This window comes from Oryzias latipes, chromosome 4 (genome assembly GCF_053564925.1).
Source record: "Oryzias latipes strain Hd-rR chromosome 4, Olatipes_Hd-rR_3.1".
NCBI lineage: Eukaryota > Metazoa > Chordata > Actinopteri > Beloniformes > Adrianichthyidae > Oryzias > Oryzias latipes.
The window spans coordinates 9,164,385-9,186,855 of NC_136240.1; the positions used below are offsets into that span (position 1 = coordinate 9,164,385).

The window sequence follows — 22,471 nt, forward strand, 5'->3', positions numbered from 1 at the left end:
AATACAATTTTGAGCTAAATTTTCTTCACAAATGTCCTCCATTATCAGAAAAATGCAACAAGAACATGTTGAAAACACAATTTTCATTGAACTGGGTCTTCAGGAATTTTTCAAAAACAGTTTCATCAGTATAAATTTTATTTCTAGAATTAGACACATTTCTGGTTGCAGTCAGCAGGGGGCGGCAAAGTGTTAGTCCATTATTTGCTGCACTCTGGTAAGCAAATCCTGCAAAAAGAGTTCCTGCAACATAGCTGGACTTTAAGAGCGACCCGGAATCCCGGCTGATCCGGTTCCGTGGAACTGATGTTAGGATTCATATACTTGTTCTCCTCACATTTAAAACTTTGATCCCACAATCCTTCAAGTTTACTGAAAAGGTGTGAGAATTCTGAGGATATTAAATGAGCTCTCCATTTTGTTACTTTATCTGTGTAGCAATGATATCTGGATTTAATGAAACTGTATTCTGATTATAATCAATGAGTATCACATTACTGATGTCATATGTATTGATTTTAGTTAATGATCACCATATTTAATTAAGAAAATGTGATCAAAGTTTTGTTTTTTTATCTGCATTTCATAGTTTCTGTAATGAGTTTGGTAAATCTGTGTGATTATTTTATTGTATCGACTATAATTAATGCTTGAAATAAAAGTAAATCGAATCAAACTTTCATTTTAAAGATTTGCCCGTGTGTTTCTGAAGAGGTTGAACTGTTCATATCACAGCCCTCCTCCCCAGCTCCCCTGTCGCCCCACCTCCTGCCTTCCCTGTTCCATCCCAAAACAGACAGGAACCTTAGAGGAACAGCAGAACCAGAGCTGCATGACTAACGCTCATTCACCCTTTAACCCCATCCTACACTACAAGAAAAACCCAAAAACCTCTGCCTTTATGAAACATCAGGAGAACAGTTCACACTCATTTCAGTTATTGTCTAAATTAAAAAATAGCAATAAACATAAGTTATCACAGTTTTCAATCAGTTTTGTTATTTTGCAGCTTTAACAGAGAAACCGGAATCATTTCAGATTGTGTGAAATGATACCAAAGTGTTTTTAAGCTGCTGACTGAGTGAAAATGAAGAAACACATGTAGTTTCACTGCTTTGGTTCTGAGGAACATCAAACTTTTCCCAATTTGTCCCAAATGTTTATCGCACTTTGTTCTATGGAATAGATGTTCTGGATTTCTGCCCAGCAGAACCGGCCTGCTGGTTGGGTCCTGGTGGCATCCCCGACCACTCTGCTGCTTGGAGAGAAAGGCTGTATGAAGCTCTGGAAACATTTACGTGTGCACCGTGACAGAGAGGCTCTCTTTCAGGACTCCCTGTTAAGAGTCTTTTATTCTTTAGCGTTCTGTTGAAGCATTACTCTTAAGTAACCTGAGAGACATAGCAGAAGGTCCATTTATGAGAAAGTAGGGTTAGTTCTGTTGTCCTGCTGGTCTTCCATGTGTTGTGGATTCATCTGAGGGGCACACGGAGAATAAATAAATCTATCGTCTCAGATTCAGATCATTTGGTCTCTTCCTGCTCTCCTCTTCACCCAATAGTCTATCCTGCTGCACAAGAACCCATCCCTCACTCCGTGTGTGTTCACACACAGCAACCATTTTTTCATTAGTCCAGGTTCTCCATCTCTGGATCAGAGTTCGTCCCGGGACGCACGAGCTGCAGGAGGCGGAGAATCTCCTGTCACGCTGTTCTGCGCCACTGGTCCGATGCTGCCCTGCTGGGCTGTTTTCCGGGCCTGTTGTCTGTCCCAGTCCGTGGCCACGGCCTCGTCGTCCCAGATGGTGGAGGTCTCGGTGTCACTGATGTAGCCCGGCTCTCCGGTGTAGTGGGTGGGGTAGATGAGCAGTGGCTCCACAGAGAAGGCCTTCAGGTTCCTCGGCTCAAAATGAGACATGTACTGAGCGCTGGGGACAACAGTGGAGGAGGGGGGGGGGGTCAAACAGAAGCAAAGGAATTTCTTAATTAACCTTTATCTTAGTTTATTTTTCGTCAATGTGGTCGATTTTACCCATCATAACGTTCCCACTATTAGTATAAAAACAGAACCTTATCTAAACATAAATGCTGCATCAGTCTAATTTTTCTTTTTTAATACTGAAAAAAGAGGAATCTGTTCAAAAGTTGCTCAAGAATAAAAATCTAAAAAACAAATTTTTTTAAGTCTTGTAAATCTAAAGGTTAAAAAAATTGGACATGGAAAATCAACTCGATTCCATTAAATTGACAATTTTAATATGCATTTTACAATGTCATATAAAAAAAACTATGCAATTTGATCTTCTTAATGTGAATATTTACTGAAAACAAAATCTTTTGCATTTTAAGTTGCTGTGAAAATATGTTTTCATTCAAAAGTCATCACGTTTTCCTGTTTCACGATTCAAATTGACAATGTAGGTCCGCATCAGGGCCATCCCTGCCTACGAGCAATCATCAAGCCCCGCCTCCGGGATTTAGAGGACAGAGTAAATTCTATTGCAGAGGATGGAAGAGTTGTACACCTGAAGGGTTCCTCATCATCATACTTTTTAATGCAGATTAAAGCCAAATGGTCTAAGGTTCAATTTCTCTCTCCAGAGAAATTCTCTCTATTCTGCACTCGAAACAGAGCAGGGCACATCATTACAAATGGACCAGAAAAGCCAGCCAAGACATGAAGGTAAAGGTTAATGTATCTTTGAGTTTCAAGTGCTTTTTTCTGTTTTACACTCAAAACAGTGAGTGTTTAATAACGGGTCGGTTACTCTGTACTTTTGCCACCAGTTACCTTTTCATTGATACTCAAGTAGTTATTTTGTTGACTACTTTTTTTTACTTTTTGGGAAATACTTTTTGAAGTAAAGGTATTTTTCCTGCAGTACAACCTTTGGTATCTGAACGTCTGGCTGCCTCTTTAAATCTTAGTGTCGTGCTGGATGAAACTCCAGACTTTGAGTGAGCCCGAGCTGCTGAGCTCAGTGACACTGCTCTCTTTGTTGTGTTCCTTAGGTTCTGCGTGTTCTTTAACAGAGAATGCTTGAAAAGAACGTCTGCATTAATGCACGCGTCTACAGACACTTATCTCAACTGACATTATCATCCCGTCCTGTTATCTTCTCACATTCAGCACATGCAGGGTGTTCACTATTCCATACGTGGAACACTGGGGACACGTCTCCATTTATTCAGAAAGAATCCACACATTCTCTGTGTTCGTCTGAAACCAGCCCCCACACCTCTATCAATGGGAATCTTGTCCCAGTTCTGCAGCCAGCAGGAAGAGCCGTGCGGGTCCACATTCCTCACACAGAGAGGAGATGTGGGGGGGGGGGGGGGTCTGGGACCACGGAGGTGCCCGACTTCCAAAGGCTTCAGAACAGGAGAGACGTGACAGGAAAGGAGCCAAAAAAAAGGATGAAGAGGTTGGAGATGATGGAGGTAAATAAAATAAAAACATCCCTGCACTGGACCTGATCAGTCTTCCAAAAAGTGAAACCTTCTTGTGAAAGATGGTGCTCTTTATTCCTCTTTTTTCTAAACATCCTCAGCAATGAGCTGCTCTTACGGGTGAAAACGGGCTGTCTGCGAACCTGTGCGGGGTGTGCCAGAAATATCAAGGTCGTAGACCGATCAGTGAGTCCTGGCCTTTTACTGACTGCAAGCATGTGGTGTGCACGTGATCCATAAGTGACCGTAAGACGCCCACACAAACTACACTCTGATTTCCTTATTTCTAACAGTCAGGCTGCAGCAAGGAGCGCACACGTATCACGTGAACAGCACTAACGGATTTAAAAAGTCTGTACGACTCACTTACTTCCCCCTTACGTATTGTATGAGTGTTCACTGCGACCTGTCACCTGCAGCATGCCCGTGGAAAGAATGTGCAGGAACGTTTTCTCCCTACGGGTTCACCGAGCGGTCTACACTTAGTGAGAGTCACCGGTGTGCGCCGTCCAGGTTTGACCATTTTCTTGCCTGTAAGGACAGTTGGGACTAAGACTTAAACTCCCTGCTGCTTTTTGCAGACGTGTTAATGCTGTTCTCTGATTCCCTTTTCTGTCAGTATTTACTCTGGGCTTTCCATTGAGCTATGCTTGAGCTTATTTTGAAAATCATATTGAGAATAAAAGTCACTTAATTAAAAAAAATTGCCATTTCAAACGTCCTGTACTGTGGTATACCTTTCTGCATGGCATGTTTGTGCATTTCCTTCTGTTTTCCATCATTTTATCTATTTATTGAAAGTTTTTCAAGTTTTCACCACAATTTATAGTCTGATGGGGAAGCGGAGGAGGACACTGACTTGGGATGTTTGTTGAACATGATGGGCAGAAACTCGTCAACCGGCAGCATCTTCTTGAACGGCTCAGCATCCAGTAACTTTCTGGCTCCCTGATGCGACAGCGCGTAACCAAGCGTCCAGTAGGAATAATCGGCCACAACCAGGTTGTTCACGCCGTTCACGGACTGTTCTGGTTGATGCACCTGCATGCGCTTCCGCCCCACGTATCTGAAGGAACCAGAACACGGTAATGCAAACAAACATTTTCATCCAACAAACTCCACCAACAGCAACACAACAACAATAATGGGAGCACTGAGGCAAACGCGGGCCTTACATGAGGTCCCAGTCCAGCTGGGCTCTTTCCACGTCCTCCATGATGGCCTCAAGTCTTCGCCGGAACCTGGGTTCAAACCGCACATCGTCCTCTAGCACTAGAACCTTCTGGAAGCTCCGCTCAATCACCTGATTGATCAGAAAATCAGTCAACGGCTGATTGGAAGATTTTTTTTCGGTTTAGCATATAAACCAATTTCCTCCGCTGGTTAGTCCTCATCTACCAGCTGCAGCACAACGAGCGGCAGGCTCCATCACAGCGTGTATCAAATAGTCTGCTTCATTTGAAAAAAACATTTAAAAATAACAAGATTGATTGAATATATGTTTCTTTTGTCAGTGACCATGGTATTCGCGGGACAACCACTCAAAGTGGAGGACGGTTCCCGCCAGCTCATTTTTGATAATAGACACCTTTCAGGGCACCATACCCTACTTATATACCAGACAGGAAGCCACTGGGGGCGCAGCAGAGCATCTGACCCACATCAGGTGACAAATGAAACATTTACTCTAGTAGCAAACTTTTATTTATCTGCAGCGTTTCAGCTCAGATGTACAACTTATTCTGAATTATAGGTCAGATTGGCAAACCTGGAATTGTGTCCAAGAGTAGCTGGTTCGGAGGAAAATCGCAGACGTTAAATGTCCGCTTATTTTTACAGCTTTATGTTATAGAAACTGGACTCTAGCCAGCGGCGCTCACCTGTCTCCATATAGAGTGATGGCTAAGGAAGCAGCCGATCTCCCCCCGAGTTAGGACTCGACCCGAGTACGGGTCCTTGTAGCCCGGCAGCATCTCGATCCCTAGCATCTGCAGCTGTGACGTGTTCAGAGCCCTGAGAGAGAAGCAAAGCAAGTGAGGCAACTGTAATGAGGAGAAGAGGACATCCCATAATTTACATCCATCAGGAAACAGACGCTCCTCAAATGGCGCCAGAAAACCCGTAAGGATTATAACATTCCTGACATGGGATTAAAGTGGGTTCTGAATGGCAGAACCAACTGGACTTCCTGCGTGGGGGTCCAGGTCATTTATGAGGCGCGTGACGTGAAGCGGCTGACATACTTCCCGTCCACGGCATCCACCGATGTGGCTTGAAGGCCGAGCGACGCCATCGTTTTCAACATTCTCTGTCTTCTGTCAAGTCGCCGTTTCAAATTAATCAGGAAAATCTGGAAATCAAAAGCAAATTATTTATAAAGTGTACATTAACAGTTTACATAGTAGTGTGAATTAAAATTCAGCAGCAGAGCTTCCATTCATTTACAAAGCACTTTTCAGAACGCAAAGAACTTTTGCACATTCAAAAATATTTGCACATTTTTGCTGTTTATGTCTATTTACTGTGTGTAATTATTTCTCAAATTATACCACCTTATTTGTTTACATTTATTCTGTTTTAACATTATTCTATGTTCTTTTATGATTACAATCCTGCTACAGTAAGGCACAAATTTCCCACTAGTGGGATCAATAAAGTATCTCTGATTCTGAACCTAAAACGATTAAAACTGAAATTAGAATGCCCTCAACCCCCCCCCCCCCCCCCCCCAGCACCAAACATAAGGAAAAATCTCACCAGCTTGTTTTTTTACGTCACAAATTTCTACCTTTTTCCAACTGCACTTTTTTATCTGCTCCTAAATCACAACAATTTGAATAAAAAATGACTCAAAAATGAAATTTAAAATGTTTTTTTACGTCATCAGAAAAATGCTACCGGACATGTTAAAAATGCAAAAAACACAATTTAAAACTGCGTGGGTCAAATTAACACATTCCTAAATTTCAGCTAGGAGACAGATTACAAAGGAAAGTTAGATTTTTTTTTTTTTCCAAAATTGTGAGTTTACAGACATTTTTTAGGGAAAGAAGCGTCTCAGGAGCGGGCAAAAAATAAAAAATAAAGAGGACGGGAAGCTAAGTGAGCAGAACGCTGAAGGTGGAACTTCTCTGGATTAGTGCAAGCAGGAGAAGAGGCTCCTGACTGTGCCTACATGGACTCTTAAACTCACTTCTTCAAAGCCCATCTTGATCTGCGGCGGCGGCAACATGTACACGTGCTCAGAGGGCGCCATGTCGTGTTCAACTGTTGGCAGAGAGGGGAGGGGTTCACACAGGAAATTAGTAAAAACGAATTTCTGAAGGAATTTCATTTAAAGTCTGAGTAGTAATACAGGAATGTAAAACATGGAGAGAAAAAAGACAGGAGGGTCCCAGGTCAACGTGGAGAAAGTGTAAAGTTTGGTGAATGGTCAGAGGCGTGAGACTCACTCAAAGCTTCGGTGATGGTGTGGATGAAACTTTCTGCCTCGTCCTCCACTGTCTGCTGCGCCTTGAGAGGGACGGGCAGGAAGCCATAGTGCTCCCTGTTGCACAAAAACATCTGCACATCTAAGAAACACAAACAGAAAAAGGAAATTCAGTGTGTGCACTCCAACAGCTGAAAGCAGTTCCCATCCAGTCAGAAGAGGCAGAGCAGGTGGAGCTCTGTCATCTGGGACAGCTTTGCAGCTTTCAGTTTCAACGGAAACTCAAGCTTTGGGTTTTTCTAAAAGGTGGAATCAGTGCAGAAGATCCAAACTGCCCAGAAACAACTTCAAATCGTCGACAATATTTAAACACTGGAGAACCCAAAAGGTCAAAGTTGGCCCTCATTATTTTAATGCTATATTTTTTCCCATTTTTTTTTATTTTTATATTTTTAATTTCTTGGCTGCTGTTAAATGTTGGCTGCCCAAAATAAAAATAAAAAAACAAAACCCAAATTTGTTTAACTTTTTTTTTTTACTTGTCCTGTCCAACAGCTGGGCAGGCAGATGAGAACTGAGGGCCTCTTGTGTTGGACATATTTTACTTTAACAACAGGGGTTATTAATCTTCAGACAAACCAAAGGTATGTCTGAATAAACCCCTTTTGTAATTGAGGCCAAACTTTATTAATTTCAATCATGTTTGAAAATCTTGGGTGTTGGACCGGACGGAAAAGGAAAGAAGGGAAGAAGAGAGAGGGATGTTAGAGAGAGGGGGGGGGGGTAAGAGGGTGATAATAGGAGGGGGGGGGGTTAAGACCATGAAGCAGCATAAAGCAACAAGTTTACTGGTTGTTTATCATAGGGTAAGGTTCAAATGTAGTACAAAAAGGGCAGGGCCTGTCCACACACACACTCGAATGTTTTCAACACACCTGCTGGCTGAAAAAAATGTCCACATGTCAACATGTACACAAAACAGATAGTGTTCACACACGCATAGTTATGCCTTTAAACCAACTAGTGTGAAATCTTTCATTCATTCAATCATGCAAACTGTTAGTGCAAAGGTGAGCTAACACCTGTGCTCAGATGAGTGTTTATGTTTTTCTAAAATGGACGGTGGAATGTGAAAAGGAAGGAGAGCGCCCAGCCATCCCCACACCAAGACCCCCGCCACAGCAGCAGCGGCAGCCGGAACCCCCAACGCCACACGGCAGCAGGCAGGGAACAACGGCCCCCCGGGCGACCCAGTCCGTCACCCAGGCCAGGGCCAGCAGGGCCGCCGCGAGGCCCCCAGAGCCAGAGAGCAGGGAGGCACAGAGGGAAAGGGAGCGCCGCCCCAGCCCAACCAGGAGAACAGCCGCGCCGGGAGAGCCAACGCAGGGCCCCACCCGAGAAGGGCGCCCACAGCCCCAGACGAGCAGCACATCACCCCCCAGGAGTTCCGGGCATCCCCCCGCCCCAACCCCAGGTACGAGCCAGGACCCCCCAAGGGAGACCCGCTCCGCACTCCAGGCAGCCACCCACCCGGCCCACGGTTGGTCCAGGGAAATTTGTTTAACTTTAAAAGCCCTGAAGAAAGTTTTGTTGGGTTCTCCAAACATTATTCTGTAATTTTACAAAACAATTACGTTACCTAAAAAGTATTTTTTACCATACATACTCTTCTGTATTCATAAAGATTGTGAATCAGCAATCTTTTACGTCACAAATGTTCGTGCTTGATCTTTCTAGAATAGATCCCAGATGGCCAAGTATACTAGTTAGTCAGTTAGTTTATTAGCTTAAATTGCTTTTAAAGTGTTTTTATTTTTGGGGATACTGAGTTCAGGATTCATTGGTCATCAAGAAAAAGCCTGCTAGATTTCTGTCTTATTCCTCTGAATTCATTCCTCTCTGGATAAATTCTCTCTTTTTCTTCCTTAATGACCTCAAAAATGCTTTAATGATCTCTTCATGTTTTGTTTAGGTTGTGGACAGCTGTAAGGAAGAGGACATAAATGTGTTCGGCATCTAAGTGACAGAGTGAAGCTGACCTGCTTGGCGCGCTGAGAAAGCAAACACCATGATGTCATCAAAAGCCCAGCTGTAGTCTGGGTGAGGTGGGTAGAAGGTCAGCTCTTTGCTAGATTCACGCCGCAGGTCCACCAAGAAGGTGCTGTGCACCATGGGAACGCGGAAGCAGCCTACCCTCTTCCACTCCCTGATTGGTTGGTAGTCTGGGGTTCGTCGGTAGTAGCCCTGGCGAGAAGGATGGAATTTCAGAACATAACAGAACAGACTGGGTTAAACATACTTTTCAGTCTGTACTGCACCTGTGGGGTGATGCCACACCAGAAGTTGGAGTAGAGAGAGCGGGACTCGAGCATGGGAGCAACCAGGGTTAAGTTCTCAGCTATCAGCAGGTCCAGCACCCGAGGGTTGGTCAACAGATTATCAGTATCTGCAAACTACAGAGGAGAGGTCTTCACCTTCTGACCAAACAAAGGGTTCAATCAAAATACCAACCTTTACTAAATAAAAGACTGTACACCAGGTCCTCAAAATCTACCACCCTGCATGGTCTACAGCTGATTACCCGAACCAGGTGTGTTCAGCCAATCAAAATGACATCTGAGTCAGCCAACTAGTAGAAAGCAGACCAAATCAAAAACCAGGAAGGATGGGAGATCTGGAGGACCAGGGTGGGGCAGGCCTGCATTACAGTAGACTGAGGAGAAGTATCCAAAAGAATTATGGATCATTTTAAAGCAGCAATTGTTTCACACAAAATTACTTGTCATTAATATTACAGGATATCAAAGTCCCACTCTGATGAAAATTGTGTTTTTGGAGTTATTAACATGTTCTTTTAGAATTTTTCTGATAAGGGAGGACATAGATGAAGAAAACTATGCTCAAAATTGCATTTCTGAGTTTTTCGTTATTCAAATCGTCCTAAATCAGGAGCAGATGAAAAAATGCAGTTTGAAGAAAAAAACTTGTGTGAAAATACGCTGGGCGGGGCCACAGTCTCCCTGCTCTGCTCCATTCTGATGCATCCACTTGCAGACAAACAGATCCATGTTCATTTTTGTTTTCCTCGTCTGAGCTGGAATCTGGATCTAAACTGTACGGCTGGATAGTTCAGATACTGCTGCCATTTTTGTTGCACCACTAATCTTAGGTTGGGGGTGTGAGGGGCTGTAAGCTAGGGGTAGAGAATGTAAACAGATGGATGATGGGATATCAACACAAAGGTTACTTCTACACCAATGGTCCCGCCCACAACTCAGAAGTGAATTTCTAATGAACTCCTGCTGCTCTGCAGAAACTATGTCCTAGAAAACGATACAGGTTTATGGATTTTGGCTAAAAATGGCATCATCAGGATAAAAAGATCAATGGAAACGCTTTGAAAATTGATCAGAAGACGATCAGAGTGGGACTTCCCCCTTTTTCAAACAGCACTCCAATGTCTCACTGTGTGTTAGTGTTTAGCGTGAACATGTTTGTGAAAAAACTAGGATTTATCTTATCATTCGCGATCTGCTCTGTAGGGATTAGATTACCAGGATGTAGTCGGCCCATCGTTCCCGCGCAGCCTTCAGAGCCGCTTGTCTCAGCTTCATCACATGGTTGAACCTGGAAGGAGGCCAGTGCTTGGGACCCCACTCATCTGTGAAAGACCTGCAGTCCAAAGATTTTAACGAATCTCCATGAAAACAGAACCAGCCGTTCGGAACGTTTGACTTGCCTGGGTTCCTCCATTGGCCTCCACTCCACAAAGTGGTAGACCTGCTGCGCCTTCTTCAGCCATTCTCTCAGCATGGCCGTGGTGTTGTCCACATTATGGTCTGTCGCTGCCCTGAAACACAAACACATACGATGTAGGCTCGATTGAACCATCTCAGTTGCTGTCGTGACGATAGAAGCGGCTGACATTCTTCAGCAATCACCGTTGGAACTGTCAGCGACGCCACGGAGGAGAAGGCCAAACATTTAACACGGCAGCTTCATCGCTGACATGCTGACAGAGCGTCTCATGGATCAAAGATTTGAAAAAGAACATTAAAAAGAATATCAAGCGATTGTGGATCAGGTTCTTCAGAAATGCACATTGTTGGAAACAGAAGCTAATATAAGTCCAGAGTGTTTACTCTCAGCTTTTTCCACTTCAGCTGTCTGACTCAGTGAGGACAGTGTGACCACTGTTTGTGCGAGTTTGGGTGTGTGCGTGCAGAGGATACTTCCATATGGAGGATAAATTAAGATGAAAACCCCAAAGGAGACACTGCTGCTCTTTGTTTTGTAGAGATGAGGAATATCACCTGTTCCCCCCTGTGCTTTACTTAGAAAATCGTTTAGAACAGAAAAGTCAACAGGTTGTTTGGTAAAAATATGTTTCCAGGCTGGACTTTTCCACTGCCGACAATAATATTCCTTCCTGTTTTACATCGGGCATCCAGAGAAAGAAGACACACACACACCTGACCAGCAGTCCCTCAAATAAGCATTTGACACAGCACCTGTGTTGTGTGTGTAAAGCAGACACACACATGACAACACAATTGCAGATTCATCAACGTGACTCAGTTTGGAATGCGTTCCAGTTGGACAGAAATGTTTTTAAACAGCTGGAGAGTGACCACAGAGCAGCAGCACAATAATTCCAATACCAGTGTTTGTCTGTGTGTGTGTGTGCAGAAGTGTGTGAGAGCAAGAAAATGATCATCTTTCGTGAGCCTTCATGAAGTTTTACTGCAGTGAGACTTGTTAGTTATGATTTAAGGTTTTATGTTTGAAACTGGAAACAGCTTGTGTTTGTGCATGTGTGTGGATGTGTCAAGGGGGCGGGTGTGTGCATGTTTTTGTGTGTGTTTGAGTATGTGTATGCATGTATTTGTGTATTTGTATATATCTGTTTGTGTGTGTGTGTCTGTGTAAAGGGGGGCGGGTGTGTGTGCGTGTTTATGTGTGTGTTTGAGTATGAGTGTGCATGTGCATGTATTTGTGTGTTTGTAAATATGGATGGGTGTCTTTGTGCACGTAGGTTTGTGCATGTGTGTTGTGTGTATGTGTGTTTATACCTTTAAACAGAAGGTAGATCAGTAGTGGTGACCCCCCTCCCCCTCTCCCTGTACATATGTATGTTTCTCCAGCTGTTTATCCTGCAGGAAACCGGCGTGCTCTGACACGCCACATGTCAACAACAGAGTTGGCTTTAGGCCCTGAGTAAACGTGAGCAAATCAGAGTGAGCGTGCACGTCAGTCTGTGCATGCACATAAATGTGAGTGTGCAGGTCAGAGTGAGCGTGCACGTCAGAGTGAGCGTGCACGTCAGAGTGAGCATGCACATCAGAGTGTGCGTGCACGTCAGTGTGTGCGTGCACGTCAGTGTGTGCATACACTTCAATGTGAGCATGCAAATCAGAGTGAGCGTGCACATCAGAGTGTGCGTGCACGTCAGAGTGGGCGTGCTCGTCAGAGTGAGCATGCACATCAGAGTGTGTGTGCACTTTAGAGTGTCCATGCACGTCAGTTTGTGTGTGCACATCATTGTGTGCATGCACGTCAGTTTGTGCATGCACTTCAATGTGAGCATGCAAATCAGAGTGAGCGTGCACATCAGAGTGAGCGTGCACATCAGAGTGAGCGTGCACATCAGAGTGTGCGTGCACGTCAGAGTGGGCGTGCACATCAGCATGTGTGTGCACGTCAGAGTGAGCGTGCATATCAGAGTGTGCATGCACGTCAGTCTGTGCATGCACATAAATGTGAGTGTGCAGGTCAGAGTGAGCGTGCACGTCAGAGTGGGCGTGCTCGTCAGAGTGAGCATGCACATCAGAGTGTGTGTGCACTTTAGAGTGTCCATGCACGTCAGTTTGTGTGTGCACATCATTGTGTGCATGCACGTCAGTTTGTGCATGCACTTCAATGTGAGCATGCAAATCAGAGTGAGCGTGCACATCAGAGTGAGCGTGCACATCAGAGTGAGCGTGCACATCAGAGTGTGCGTGCACGTCAGAGTGGGCGTGCACATCAGCATGTGTGTGCACGTCAGAGTGAGCGTGCATATCAGAGTGTGCATGCACGTCAGTCTGTGCATGCACATAAATGTGAGTGTGCAGGTCAGAGTGAGCGTGCACGTCAGAGTGAGCGTGCACGTCAGAGTGAGCATGCACATCAGAGTGTGTGTGCACTTTAGAGTGTCCATGCACGTCAGTTTGTGTGTGCACATCATTGTGTGCATGCACGTCAGTTTGTGCATGCACTTCAATGTGAGCATGCAAATCAGAGTGAGCGTGCACATCAGAGTGAGCGTGCACATCAGAGTGAGCGTGCACATCAGAGTGTGCGTGCACGTCAGAGTGGGCGTGCACATCAGCATGTGTGTGCACGTCAGAGTGAGCGTGCATATCAGAGTGTGCGTGCTCGTCAGACTAAGCGTGCACATCAGAGTGTGTGTGTACGTCAGAGTGAGCGTGCACATCATTAGTTTAGAGCTAAAGTCTGCAGAAGGGATCCAAAATGTTCTTGATCAGCGTTTTAGTCTTTACAGGAGTTCCTGCAGAACTCTTTAAACCCCCAGAACACAAGAAGCACGAGGCAAGGATGACTCAGCACTTCTGCTGATCTGAGAGACCTTCTTTCTTTTTCAAGTTATTTCTGGGAGATTGGTACAAACGTGTGACGCACTTCCGTCAGAAATGTTTGAAGAACGACTTCCTGTCACAATACAAATGACGGTTGTCCTGAGTCAGCGCGTATGTCTGAACTCTTTTGGAAAAATGAAGATGGAGACATCAAGACATTGAACTGGTTTTCTTGGACGTGTCCAGTCTAGTACCACAGGAGGAACTGTTGCCTTCTCTCCTCTCCTCCACATCAGTTCGTTTCGGTAGATTTGGCCTAAATCCAGACTTCATCATGGTGCTCCGGGCCAGACTTCAGCTGAACATCACTTCCTGTGTCTCAAATCTAAAACCCCTCCCCTCATTTAAACAGGTCCATGCTTTTGACAAACACAACACAGACAGACACGCAATCTTACACAACTCCACACAAACTTCAGTGGTTCTCCCATGATCCCCGTCTTCCTCGCTGTGCGCCCTCACTGCGCTCCTTCCTGTGCGTCTCGCTGCGCTCTTGAAGTTTACGGTGAGCCTCATTATATTGTAGCCTGCAGCTCGGAGTTCACATCAGCATCTGGAGAACACGTGTCACCTTGACCGCACAGGCCTCGCTCCATCACATCCATCCTCTCCAGAACCTTCACAGATTAGATAAAACTCCATTTCCTGAGACTAAACAATCACCTCTCAGGAACCTTGACTTTAACCACGGCCTAGTGAAAGCTTGCTGTCGCATTAACCAGAGAGGGTACAAATAAAAACAAGAATAAAATCAGGGGACGTTTTTAATTATTGCTTCCATGAAATAAGAAAAATATCATAATGTTGAGCCTCGAGCAGTCTCTGTCTGGCCACCAGCTCGCATCCCGGGAAGCCGGCATAGTGATCAGGATTGCTCCATGGGCCCACAGACAGACCGTCCAGGATTGACCCGCTTTCGCTCAACAGTAGCCGGCAGGGGTAATGTTGTGCGATTTGGTTCAGAAACGCCCGCCGCTCAAATCGCACCGCAGGACCTCAGATCACGTCTGTATAATTGACTTAACATTGAAGTTGGCGCCTCTACTGTTAGGTGTGAACACAGTTTAACTGTAACCCGTAATCCTAAACGTAAGCCCACCTCTGGGTCTGAGCAAAATAGAAAAATGTTTAGCACTGGACACAATTTAGAAAATTGCAAATAGTCCCTTTCTTTCTGGCATTTAATTTATTTGCTGTTCAAGGTAATTCAACATTCTGCATCTGCTAGCATCACATCAGTACTGAGCCACAGCCAGTGCTGCTCGCTGCTGCAATGTAGCCTAAATTATAATGTAATTTAAAGCATTTTTCATGGACTTATCAAAGTTCTTTTTGGTGTGTAATTTTATCAAACAGCAGGGTCTGGTTCACACATTTGTTTTGTCGTTCCACACATTGTTCAAAAAGTATCGCTTCGGAACCAAAAATATCACTTTTCACCGTTTCTTTATCGCTAAAGAGAAACTTTGGAGAATAGAGACTGTCAGTCGGTGTTGTTTGTGCCCCCCCCCCCGTCAAGCTCTTCACTTATGCAAGGAAACAGAGGCTTCAGACAGACATGAAATATTGCTTTTTAAGACGCTTAAGTTGTGGAATTTTGATTGAAAACCTCATAATCATAATTAAACGTCTTTAAAACAATTCTCATATAGAGGGACTTTAAGTTTTATGTTTGAAACTAGAAAATGCTTGTGTTAGTGTTAATGTCCTCATGCTGTCCTGAGTTTTAGTTTATTAATTACAAACCAAAGATTTACAGTCATCGCATTAAAACCAGGTGTGTGTTCCCCACAAACCTGATGATTAGCGTTCTTTTCGCCTCTTCCTAACCAGCTCAGGTAATTATCCACCTCAGGAAAGCGTGTCAGGGACCGGACCCTAAACACAGAGGCTGCTCTCAGAAAGTGGCCCTTTCAGATAAATACAGGTCTGAGGGGCCCCGCCGGGCTGCTACCACCTGACTGTTGATTCAATAAACTATCTAATATCCCTCCCAATAATAACCCAGTGCTGCGTGCAATTAAGCAGCAAGACGCCGTTTTCATGCGAAGCAATAATGAGTACGCTCGCGTGCCGGCGTCTGCGCAGACTCTGCAGCTGACGTGGCTCTCTGCTGGACTGAGAGGGCAAAGGAGAAACGGACGTGCAGAGGGATGGGGGAGAAGAAGGAGAACAGCCGGAGGGAGGGGAGGCTTAGAGGGATGAAGAGCTGGAATTTCTCACAGCTTTGAGGGTCAACAGAAGCAGTCGGGGCCGGCAGGGTCACACTCGAGTGTGACGTTCAGCAATCAAACTCCAAACTCTGCAGGAAAATCACAGCATAGAAAGAAAAACAAGCAGAGAAAGAGTCTCAAGAGTGTTTTTCTGTTTGATGCTTTTTTTTGTTTCAACTATAGATAAAAATCATCTGTTGGACTTTAGCATCTATCCGGTTCATGCAACCCTTTCTGAACTTTAGCATAAATCCAGCTGATCGTTTCAGCGAAGAGAAAAGACTCTCCAGATTGAGAGGGAAAAGAGGATGTAAGCATCATGAGACAGAGCGATTAAAGGCGCTGGAATCTGACAAATGCTTCTATCAAAATTCTGCTGCATTCTTCTTCTGATAACTCAAGGTGACACGTTTTTCCTGCTGCTCCTGAGCCTCCACCACCCATTCCCAGGTGTAGCTCCATCCTCAAGCAAAGTCACCGCCACTGCTTACCGCTGTTCTCCCCGTGGGGTTGTTTTCAGAGGAATTTTCCTGCTGTAAAACGATGTCTGCAAATGTGAGGACGTTTTGCATCAACAAGACTAAATAAAATGCAGAATGTCCTCATGATTTTGAAATTCCAATTTCAGTACAATATGAATTCTGTTATGTTTGTAAATGGGTCAAATATCCTTCTGTGATTGTGAATTCTTCCTCAAAGTTTTAAAGCGACGTTTAAGTTCCTGGTTTTTGGCTAAAACTCCTGCAGACCTGCAGAAAAAATCCATTCAAACCACATATTCAGCCCTTTCCTCGTTGTTACAGGTAAAATTGCCCATTTGAGGTCATAGTAACCAAAGCTGCTTTCTTGGACCTGAAGCAGGCGGATCATCATTTCCACGAACATGTCAATCATAGAAAGTGAAAACGCCCTTTCATTGGGGTGAAGTTGGTGTAGGAGGGCGGCTTGCTGACCCCACAGGGGGAATTCTTGTGCTTCTCCTGGCTCGTTGGTGACCTCAGGACTCGGGGTCAGCAGGAGCCAGAAGATTAAGTGTCAGTTCATGTTGGGAAATGCTGGGAGTTGAACTTCACCCTCAGATCTGGAACCTTTTATAGTCTAACTTTTTTTAAACCATTTCATTTTGTTATTTTTATTGTAGATATGTGTTTATTTTACTGATAGTATTTATCATTAATATAATGGATTTTAGTTAAACTGGTTTGCATGGATTCATCTGACTGCAAAGCACTTAGTTGTTCTTGAAAAAGCTCCTCAATACATCTGTAGTGGATCATCACTGTTAACATATTTAAAGTCCCACCCTGATCGTCTTCTGATCTATTTTCTCAGTGTCCCCGTAGGTGTTTTGATTATGATGATGCTGTTTTTAGGTAAAATCCAAAACCTGGGTTGTTTTCTAGGACATAGATTCTGCAGAGCGGCAGGATTTAATTAGAACTTCACTTCTGAGTTGTGGGCTTGAAGCAACTCCTACCTGTTGCAAAGCGAATCGGGACGTTTTTTCCTTCACTTTTTAAAATAAAGTTAGAAAACTTACAGGTGTGAAAGCAAAGAACACCTTTGTATTTTGACAAGCTGGTTATCAGGAACGTGTCACCTGGTTTTTCTGGAGCCAACATCAAAAACCAAAACAGATGTTCAGGAGAGTTTTCTCCTCTAACTGGACTCCTCTGGCTGCAGCCTCAGACATAATTATGGGCTGTTCCAGCACACAGCTCTGGCTCTCTGTGGGTCTTACAGGGTGAAGGGCGGCTGAGTGGAAAACAAGCTCTGTGCCAGAAGAACACAGCAGGACATGTTTGATGCAACGCGCGCATCAAATTACTGACATCTGGAGGCAAAGACTAGCAGGTTTTCCTGTTGGGGACCTTTCCCAAAATGTTTTCTTCTCTGCTTCAGAGCTCCAACACTCTAGAAATGTGGCCTGCTCGCTCCTCACAAAGGCTTTCGATGACGCAACACGCCGGCCCGGTCCGCTAATCTGTTCCACACTCTTGGATCAGGCGTTCTCCCTCTCTGTTCTGGCCTAACGTCACCAACAACGGTTCCTCCTTCTCTACTGGGTTTCACAAACCTCCAGCTGCTGAACTCCGTTCACACAGCTGATGTTTGGGAAACATCCGGAAAGCTTTGTCCTGTGGAACCTGTCAGTGTAGCTGGAAACACCAGTTTCATCTCAGAATGAGGAGTCCAGACAAAGAAGCACCTGAGCACAAGAACAGCCGGCAGACACTTCTGCTCAACGTACATGTGCAACTTTTTATGTTTCATGACAACCACGGCATGTCGTCATCAGGTCATCCTCCTGACAACAATTTCTACAGTGGAGGATCTACTGAACGCCTGAGAAAGCTGAGCTTCTGCTCTTCTCCGTTCCAGAGAAAAACAAACCAACTGTTGTTCAGAAACTCATTAACATTTTACACAATTAGATCTAATAAGAAAAACGGTTCATTATGATGAAACCAGCGGGACACAGCACATACCTGACTGTCAGCGAGGCCGTAAATCTGAAGACAGTTCATTGGTTTAAAGACACAATGTGCCGGTTTGAACCAGCCTGCAGGGAAACCTCAACTCGATCAGCACTCCTGCATCCAAGTGAGCCTGACGTCTGACAGAATCACAAATCCCATCAACCAAAGCTCAGCACCTGGGGAAGCTCTTCCTGCCGCCGGCTGCACGAGGAGGCGTGAAGCTGAGGTACCAAGTAATGAAACTTCCTGCAATCTGATTAAGATAAACATGAATTTAGCTAGTTCTTGTTTCATTTCATGCAGTAAATGTTTGTCATCATAAACAATTCTTCAAGATTTTCAACTTGGTAAAAAAGTTTAGAGCTTTTTTGCCTAAAACGGCAGAAAGAAAGTGTGTATGTTCTTGATTGTGTTCTTGAACTTGAAGATCAGCAGGATTTAAACAGTTTTCCTTCACAAAGTGTGATCGCATAAGTTAGTCCACATGAACATACAGGATCTTCTGCTCGGCTGTAGAATTTACTGCTCTTTTGGTCAAACTTGAGGAAAGGTTGCAGCTGTTGGTGAAAATTTGTGAGTAATTGGTAGAATTTCCAGTGACGTTGATTCTTTGAGAGGCTGGTTTGGAGGGAACGTGTGGACGTTCGGACACGCCCACTGTGAATTTATAAACTCTCAACTTTGGAACATTGTTGAGGAGTTGCTTAAATCTGGAAAACACTGAATATCAGAACTGGAGTGACATTATCCGTAGAAAATGGAAGTTTATAACTTGAATAACTTGAAAAAATATGATGAAAAAAATTTGTATTATCAAGAAAAAAGGTATCAGAGCCTGAATGTTTATTTTTGACCAATAGAATGACTGAGTAACAGCTGTTAATTTCTCTAAAGAAGTCTATGGGATTTTGAGGGTCCTTCCTGTTTGGAACGCCACAGGGGAGGAGTCTTTTAGTCCTGATGAGAAACAAGGAGGATTCTGGGTCAGTTCAGCACACAGCCCTTCTTCTCTTTGGTTTTTGGCACATTTTGTTCCCAAACGGTAAAAAAGATGCTCTGAAGGGATGGCGCCCACATTCAGACGTCCAACCACAAACAGCTTCTGCTGAACAAGGAGGGTCACCTGACCGAGGAATCAAACCTTTAACGTGTTCAGGACAGCACACATCAGATGAAACATAGCTTTCTCGTGAGAGGAAACCTCTGCGTCAGCGGGGCGTAGAACCCCAAAGGCTTGGAGAAAGGTGCTGCTTTCTGCTTTTTATCATCATTTAAAACGGAGCAACACTGATGATACCAATCAGAAAAGCATGAAGCTTCTTCATCTGCGTTCAGTTACATGTGTCACCACAATGGAAAACATGCAAACACGAGTGATGACAAACAGTCTCACTATCATGTGAACTTCAACTATTCTCTGCTTTTGATTCCAGAAACCGCAAAAGAATCTCTGAGTTTTACAGACGAGTCGCTTTCAAACAGACCTGATGCTTCAGTGGTGGATTTAGGCTGGGGCATTGTGGGTAATCGCCCAGGGTGGGACATCAAAACAGGTCAATGCACAATCCTATCATTCCCAGTCATTTAAACTGTCACATCAAATGTCACCTTGTAGTGTAGAAGGTTTAGCTGGTCTGGAGAGCGCAGGTAATCTCACATTCTTCAGGATTAGGGGGGGGGGCTAACATCTTAACCTCAGGAATTAAGAGAATTTATATTTAGAGTCAAATTTGTGAAGGACCAGGAGAGTCTTTTAGAAAGTATAACCATACAGCTGTATGGTTAGTAATAAGATGTGAAATGGAAAATGGGCATCACTGTCATTATTGTTAGTGTGAATATTTAAGGCTGAATGTGGTCTCTGAAGAGGCTGACGACATTAGAAAAAGAAAAAAAAACATCTGAAGGATTGGAAGTTTCCTTAAGGAATAACAAAAATGATGCAAAAGCATGAAAACAACTTAAAAGGACAAAAAAATGAACGATGCTCAACAGTAAGAAACGATGCCAAAAAAAGGGTGTAAAGCAGAAGTGAAATGCAGAAAGGAGCTAAATTTGCTTCTAACATGTTATCAAATATCACATGTGAAATAAAATGCACAAGTCTTTCCAAAAAGCGTCTGGTCATTATGAATCTGTTCTGAAGCAGAAAGATCTTTAGATGCGTTCAGACCGAACACGATTCACACGGCCCCTTCGAGTCGACTGCTCTCTTTCGCTCGTGAATAAAAATGTGTTCCTTTAAGCTCGCCGCTGCAGCCGCGTGTGGGAGGAGCTTCCAGCTAATGTGTTTAGCCTGATTTTAGCCGCTGCCCTGAAAGAGATTCACCGGGTTAAGAAAATGGATGGAAGACCAGGAGAACTTGATTAATTCACTTTAATGGCTGTGTTTTCCACCCACTGTCACTGAATTCGTCATGTTCCCAAAGTTTAGTCCCTAATTGGTTAATGCTAAGCAGATTTCAACATTTTTTTAAACTGTCGCCCGCCGCCCAATTGGCGCAGCCAGACCTCAGACTGCGTCTGTAGCATTGACTTAACATTGAAACTGGCTGCCTCCACCACGCGAATCGCATTTGTTGTGATTGCAGCTTTAGAGTATATTCCATTGAGAGATAAGCTGCGTTCACACCTTGACAGCAAGCGAAAAGAGTCATACATCGCCAGAAAGTAAACTACGCTGTCTTGTCCCAAGACGGGCATAAGAAATGGCGTTCTATTGTGTACAAAAGCGCCGTTAATAGCGCTATTGTTGCTTTTTTCTTTTGCTGACTTTTAGCAACAGTGTTATTTTGATTGTAGTGTTTCTTTTTTGTTCATCCTCTTCGTCTTCTTTTTTGTTTTTACAAGTATGTATTACATTAATAAACTATTTAAAAAAGATCAAAACAGGCTGTCTTTGTCACAGACAATAAAGAAATCTCTTATGGTTACAAAACATTTGTTCATCTGTCAGGTTTCAGGGTCACCCTCGTACTCCTGATTGAAGACTTGATCGTTCACATCTGTTTGGCATTTAGACAACCTATATTGGTCCTCCAAGCCATCAGCCATTGTCGGTTCGTCTGCTTCCATGAAGGACTCACCAATCAAAGCCAAGGCCTACGCCAAAACTCACGCCAAAGAACTAAAGCCAAAGCCAAAGAACCAAGACCAACCCCAAAGAACCAAAGCCAACGCCAAAGAACTCAAAACCAACCCCAAAGAACCCAAAAACCAAAGCCAAAGCCAAACCCCTCTTCATCCTAAAATAAATTTCACAATTTCAAACTAAGAATCAGAATCAGAATCAGAAATACTTTATTGATCCCACACGTGGGAAATTTGTTCGTTACCATAACAACTGACAGGGAAAAAAAGACTAAGAATAATATAAAATAATAAAAAAAAACAAGAACAAGGAAAATGTGGTATAATTTAAAAAGATATTTACAAAACAGTGCAGGTAAAGAGATGTGCAAACGAAATGTGCAAAATAAAGAAAAAGAGGAAAAAAATGTGCAAGGGTTATCTTTTGCATTGTTTGGTAATTTGATGGACGCCTCTGAGTTTTTGATAGACAAAACGCCTTTCTTTATGCCATTTATCCTGGTGATTTACGACTCTTTTTGCTTGACATTTGGTCCTCAACAACAGACCTAAATGTGCGTTTAGGGCCTCCATGTTTAAAACCTTTGCATTCACGCATTGCTATGCACGTTTTTATGACCGTTTTCAGGCTTTGCATACAAAACGTGCAGTCATTCAAAGTTAAACCAGTTGCACTTTGACCAATCGGGGATTTGGTAGTGTTGTGTGGATGGCGTCCTTTTTAATGCATAGAAGTGACAACTGTTTAAAAATGAATAATGAAGGAGAAATTATTAATTGCAGTTTGCTGGAATTCTGTGACACCAAGTCTTTCATATATCAGAATAGAGCTGAGAAAGAAAAAGCCTGGAACAAGATTCACCAGATTTACACCGTTTCGACATTTCACACCAAGACTCTTCTAACTGTAGGAACATGCCCTGGTGTCAAGTAGCGTGTGAGCACCGTGATCTAAACGTGCGTTCATATGTCCGGTGTGAACGTAGCTTCTGAATGAATGAGGGAGCAGCAAACGTTCTATGTGAGGCAGAGGCTGCAGATCTATTTAAAAACATTCTGTGAGCAGCTGCTGCTCATTAGGCACAGATTCCCCCACCTCACCCCAAACAAAAGGACGCTGTTTCTAAACCATAATTCCAAAATTAATCATTCTTTCAGTTTTATAAGGATC

General features: G+C 43.8%; 1 protein-coding gene across 1 annotated transcript in view; it reads right to left on the reverse strand.

The window, feature by feature from the left end:
• Positions 1-120: 120 nt before the first annotated feature.
• Positions 121-22,471, reverse strand: part of colgalt2b (collagen beta(1-O)galactosyltransferase 2b) — a 28,125-nt gene continuing 5,774 nt past the window's right edge. Inside the window, exons 2-12 of the mRNA XM_023954088.2 lie at positions 10,619-10,729; positions 10,434-10,551; positions 9,198-9,332; positions 8,919-9,123; positions 6,902-7,021; positions 6,643-6,716; positions 5,693-5,799; positions 5,330-5,462; positions 4,625-4,752; positions 4,309-4,515; positions 121-1,927 (exon numbers count right to left, since the gene is read on the reverse strand). Of these exons, the coding sequence (XP_023809856.1) occupies positions 1,654-1,927; positions 4,309-4,515; positions 4,625-4,752; positions 5,330-5,462; positions 5,693-5,799; positions 6,643-6,716; positions 6,902-7,021; positions 8,919-9,123; positions 9,198-9,332; positions 10,434-10,551; positions 10,619-10,729 (1,612 nt within the window). The 3' untranslated portion in view covers positions 121-1,653. The remainder of the gene's footprint in view (positions 1,928-4,308; positions 4,516-4,624; positions 4,753-5,329; positions 5,463-5,692; positions 5,800-6,642; positions 6,717-6,901; positions 7,022-8,918; positions 9,124-9,197; positions 9,333-10,433; positions 10,552-10,618; positions 10,730-22,471) is intronic.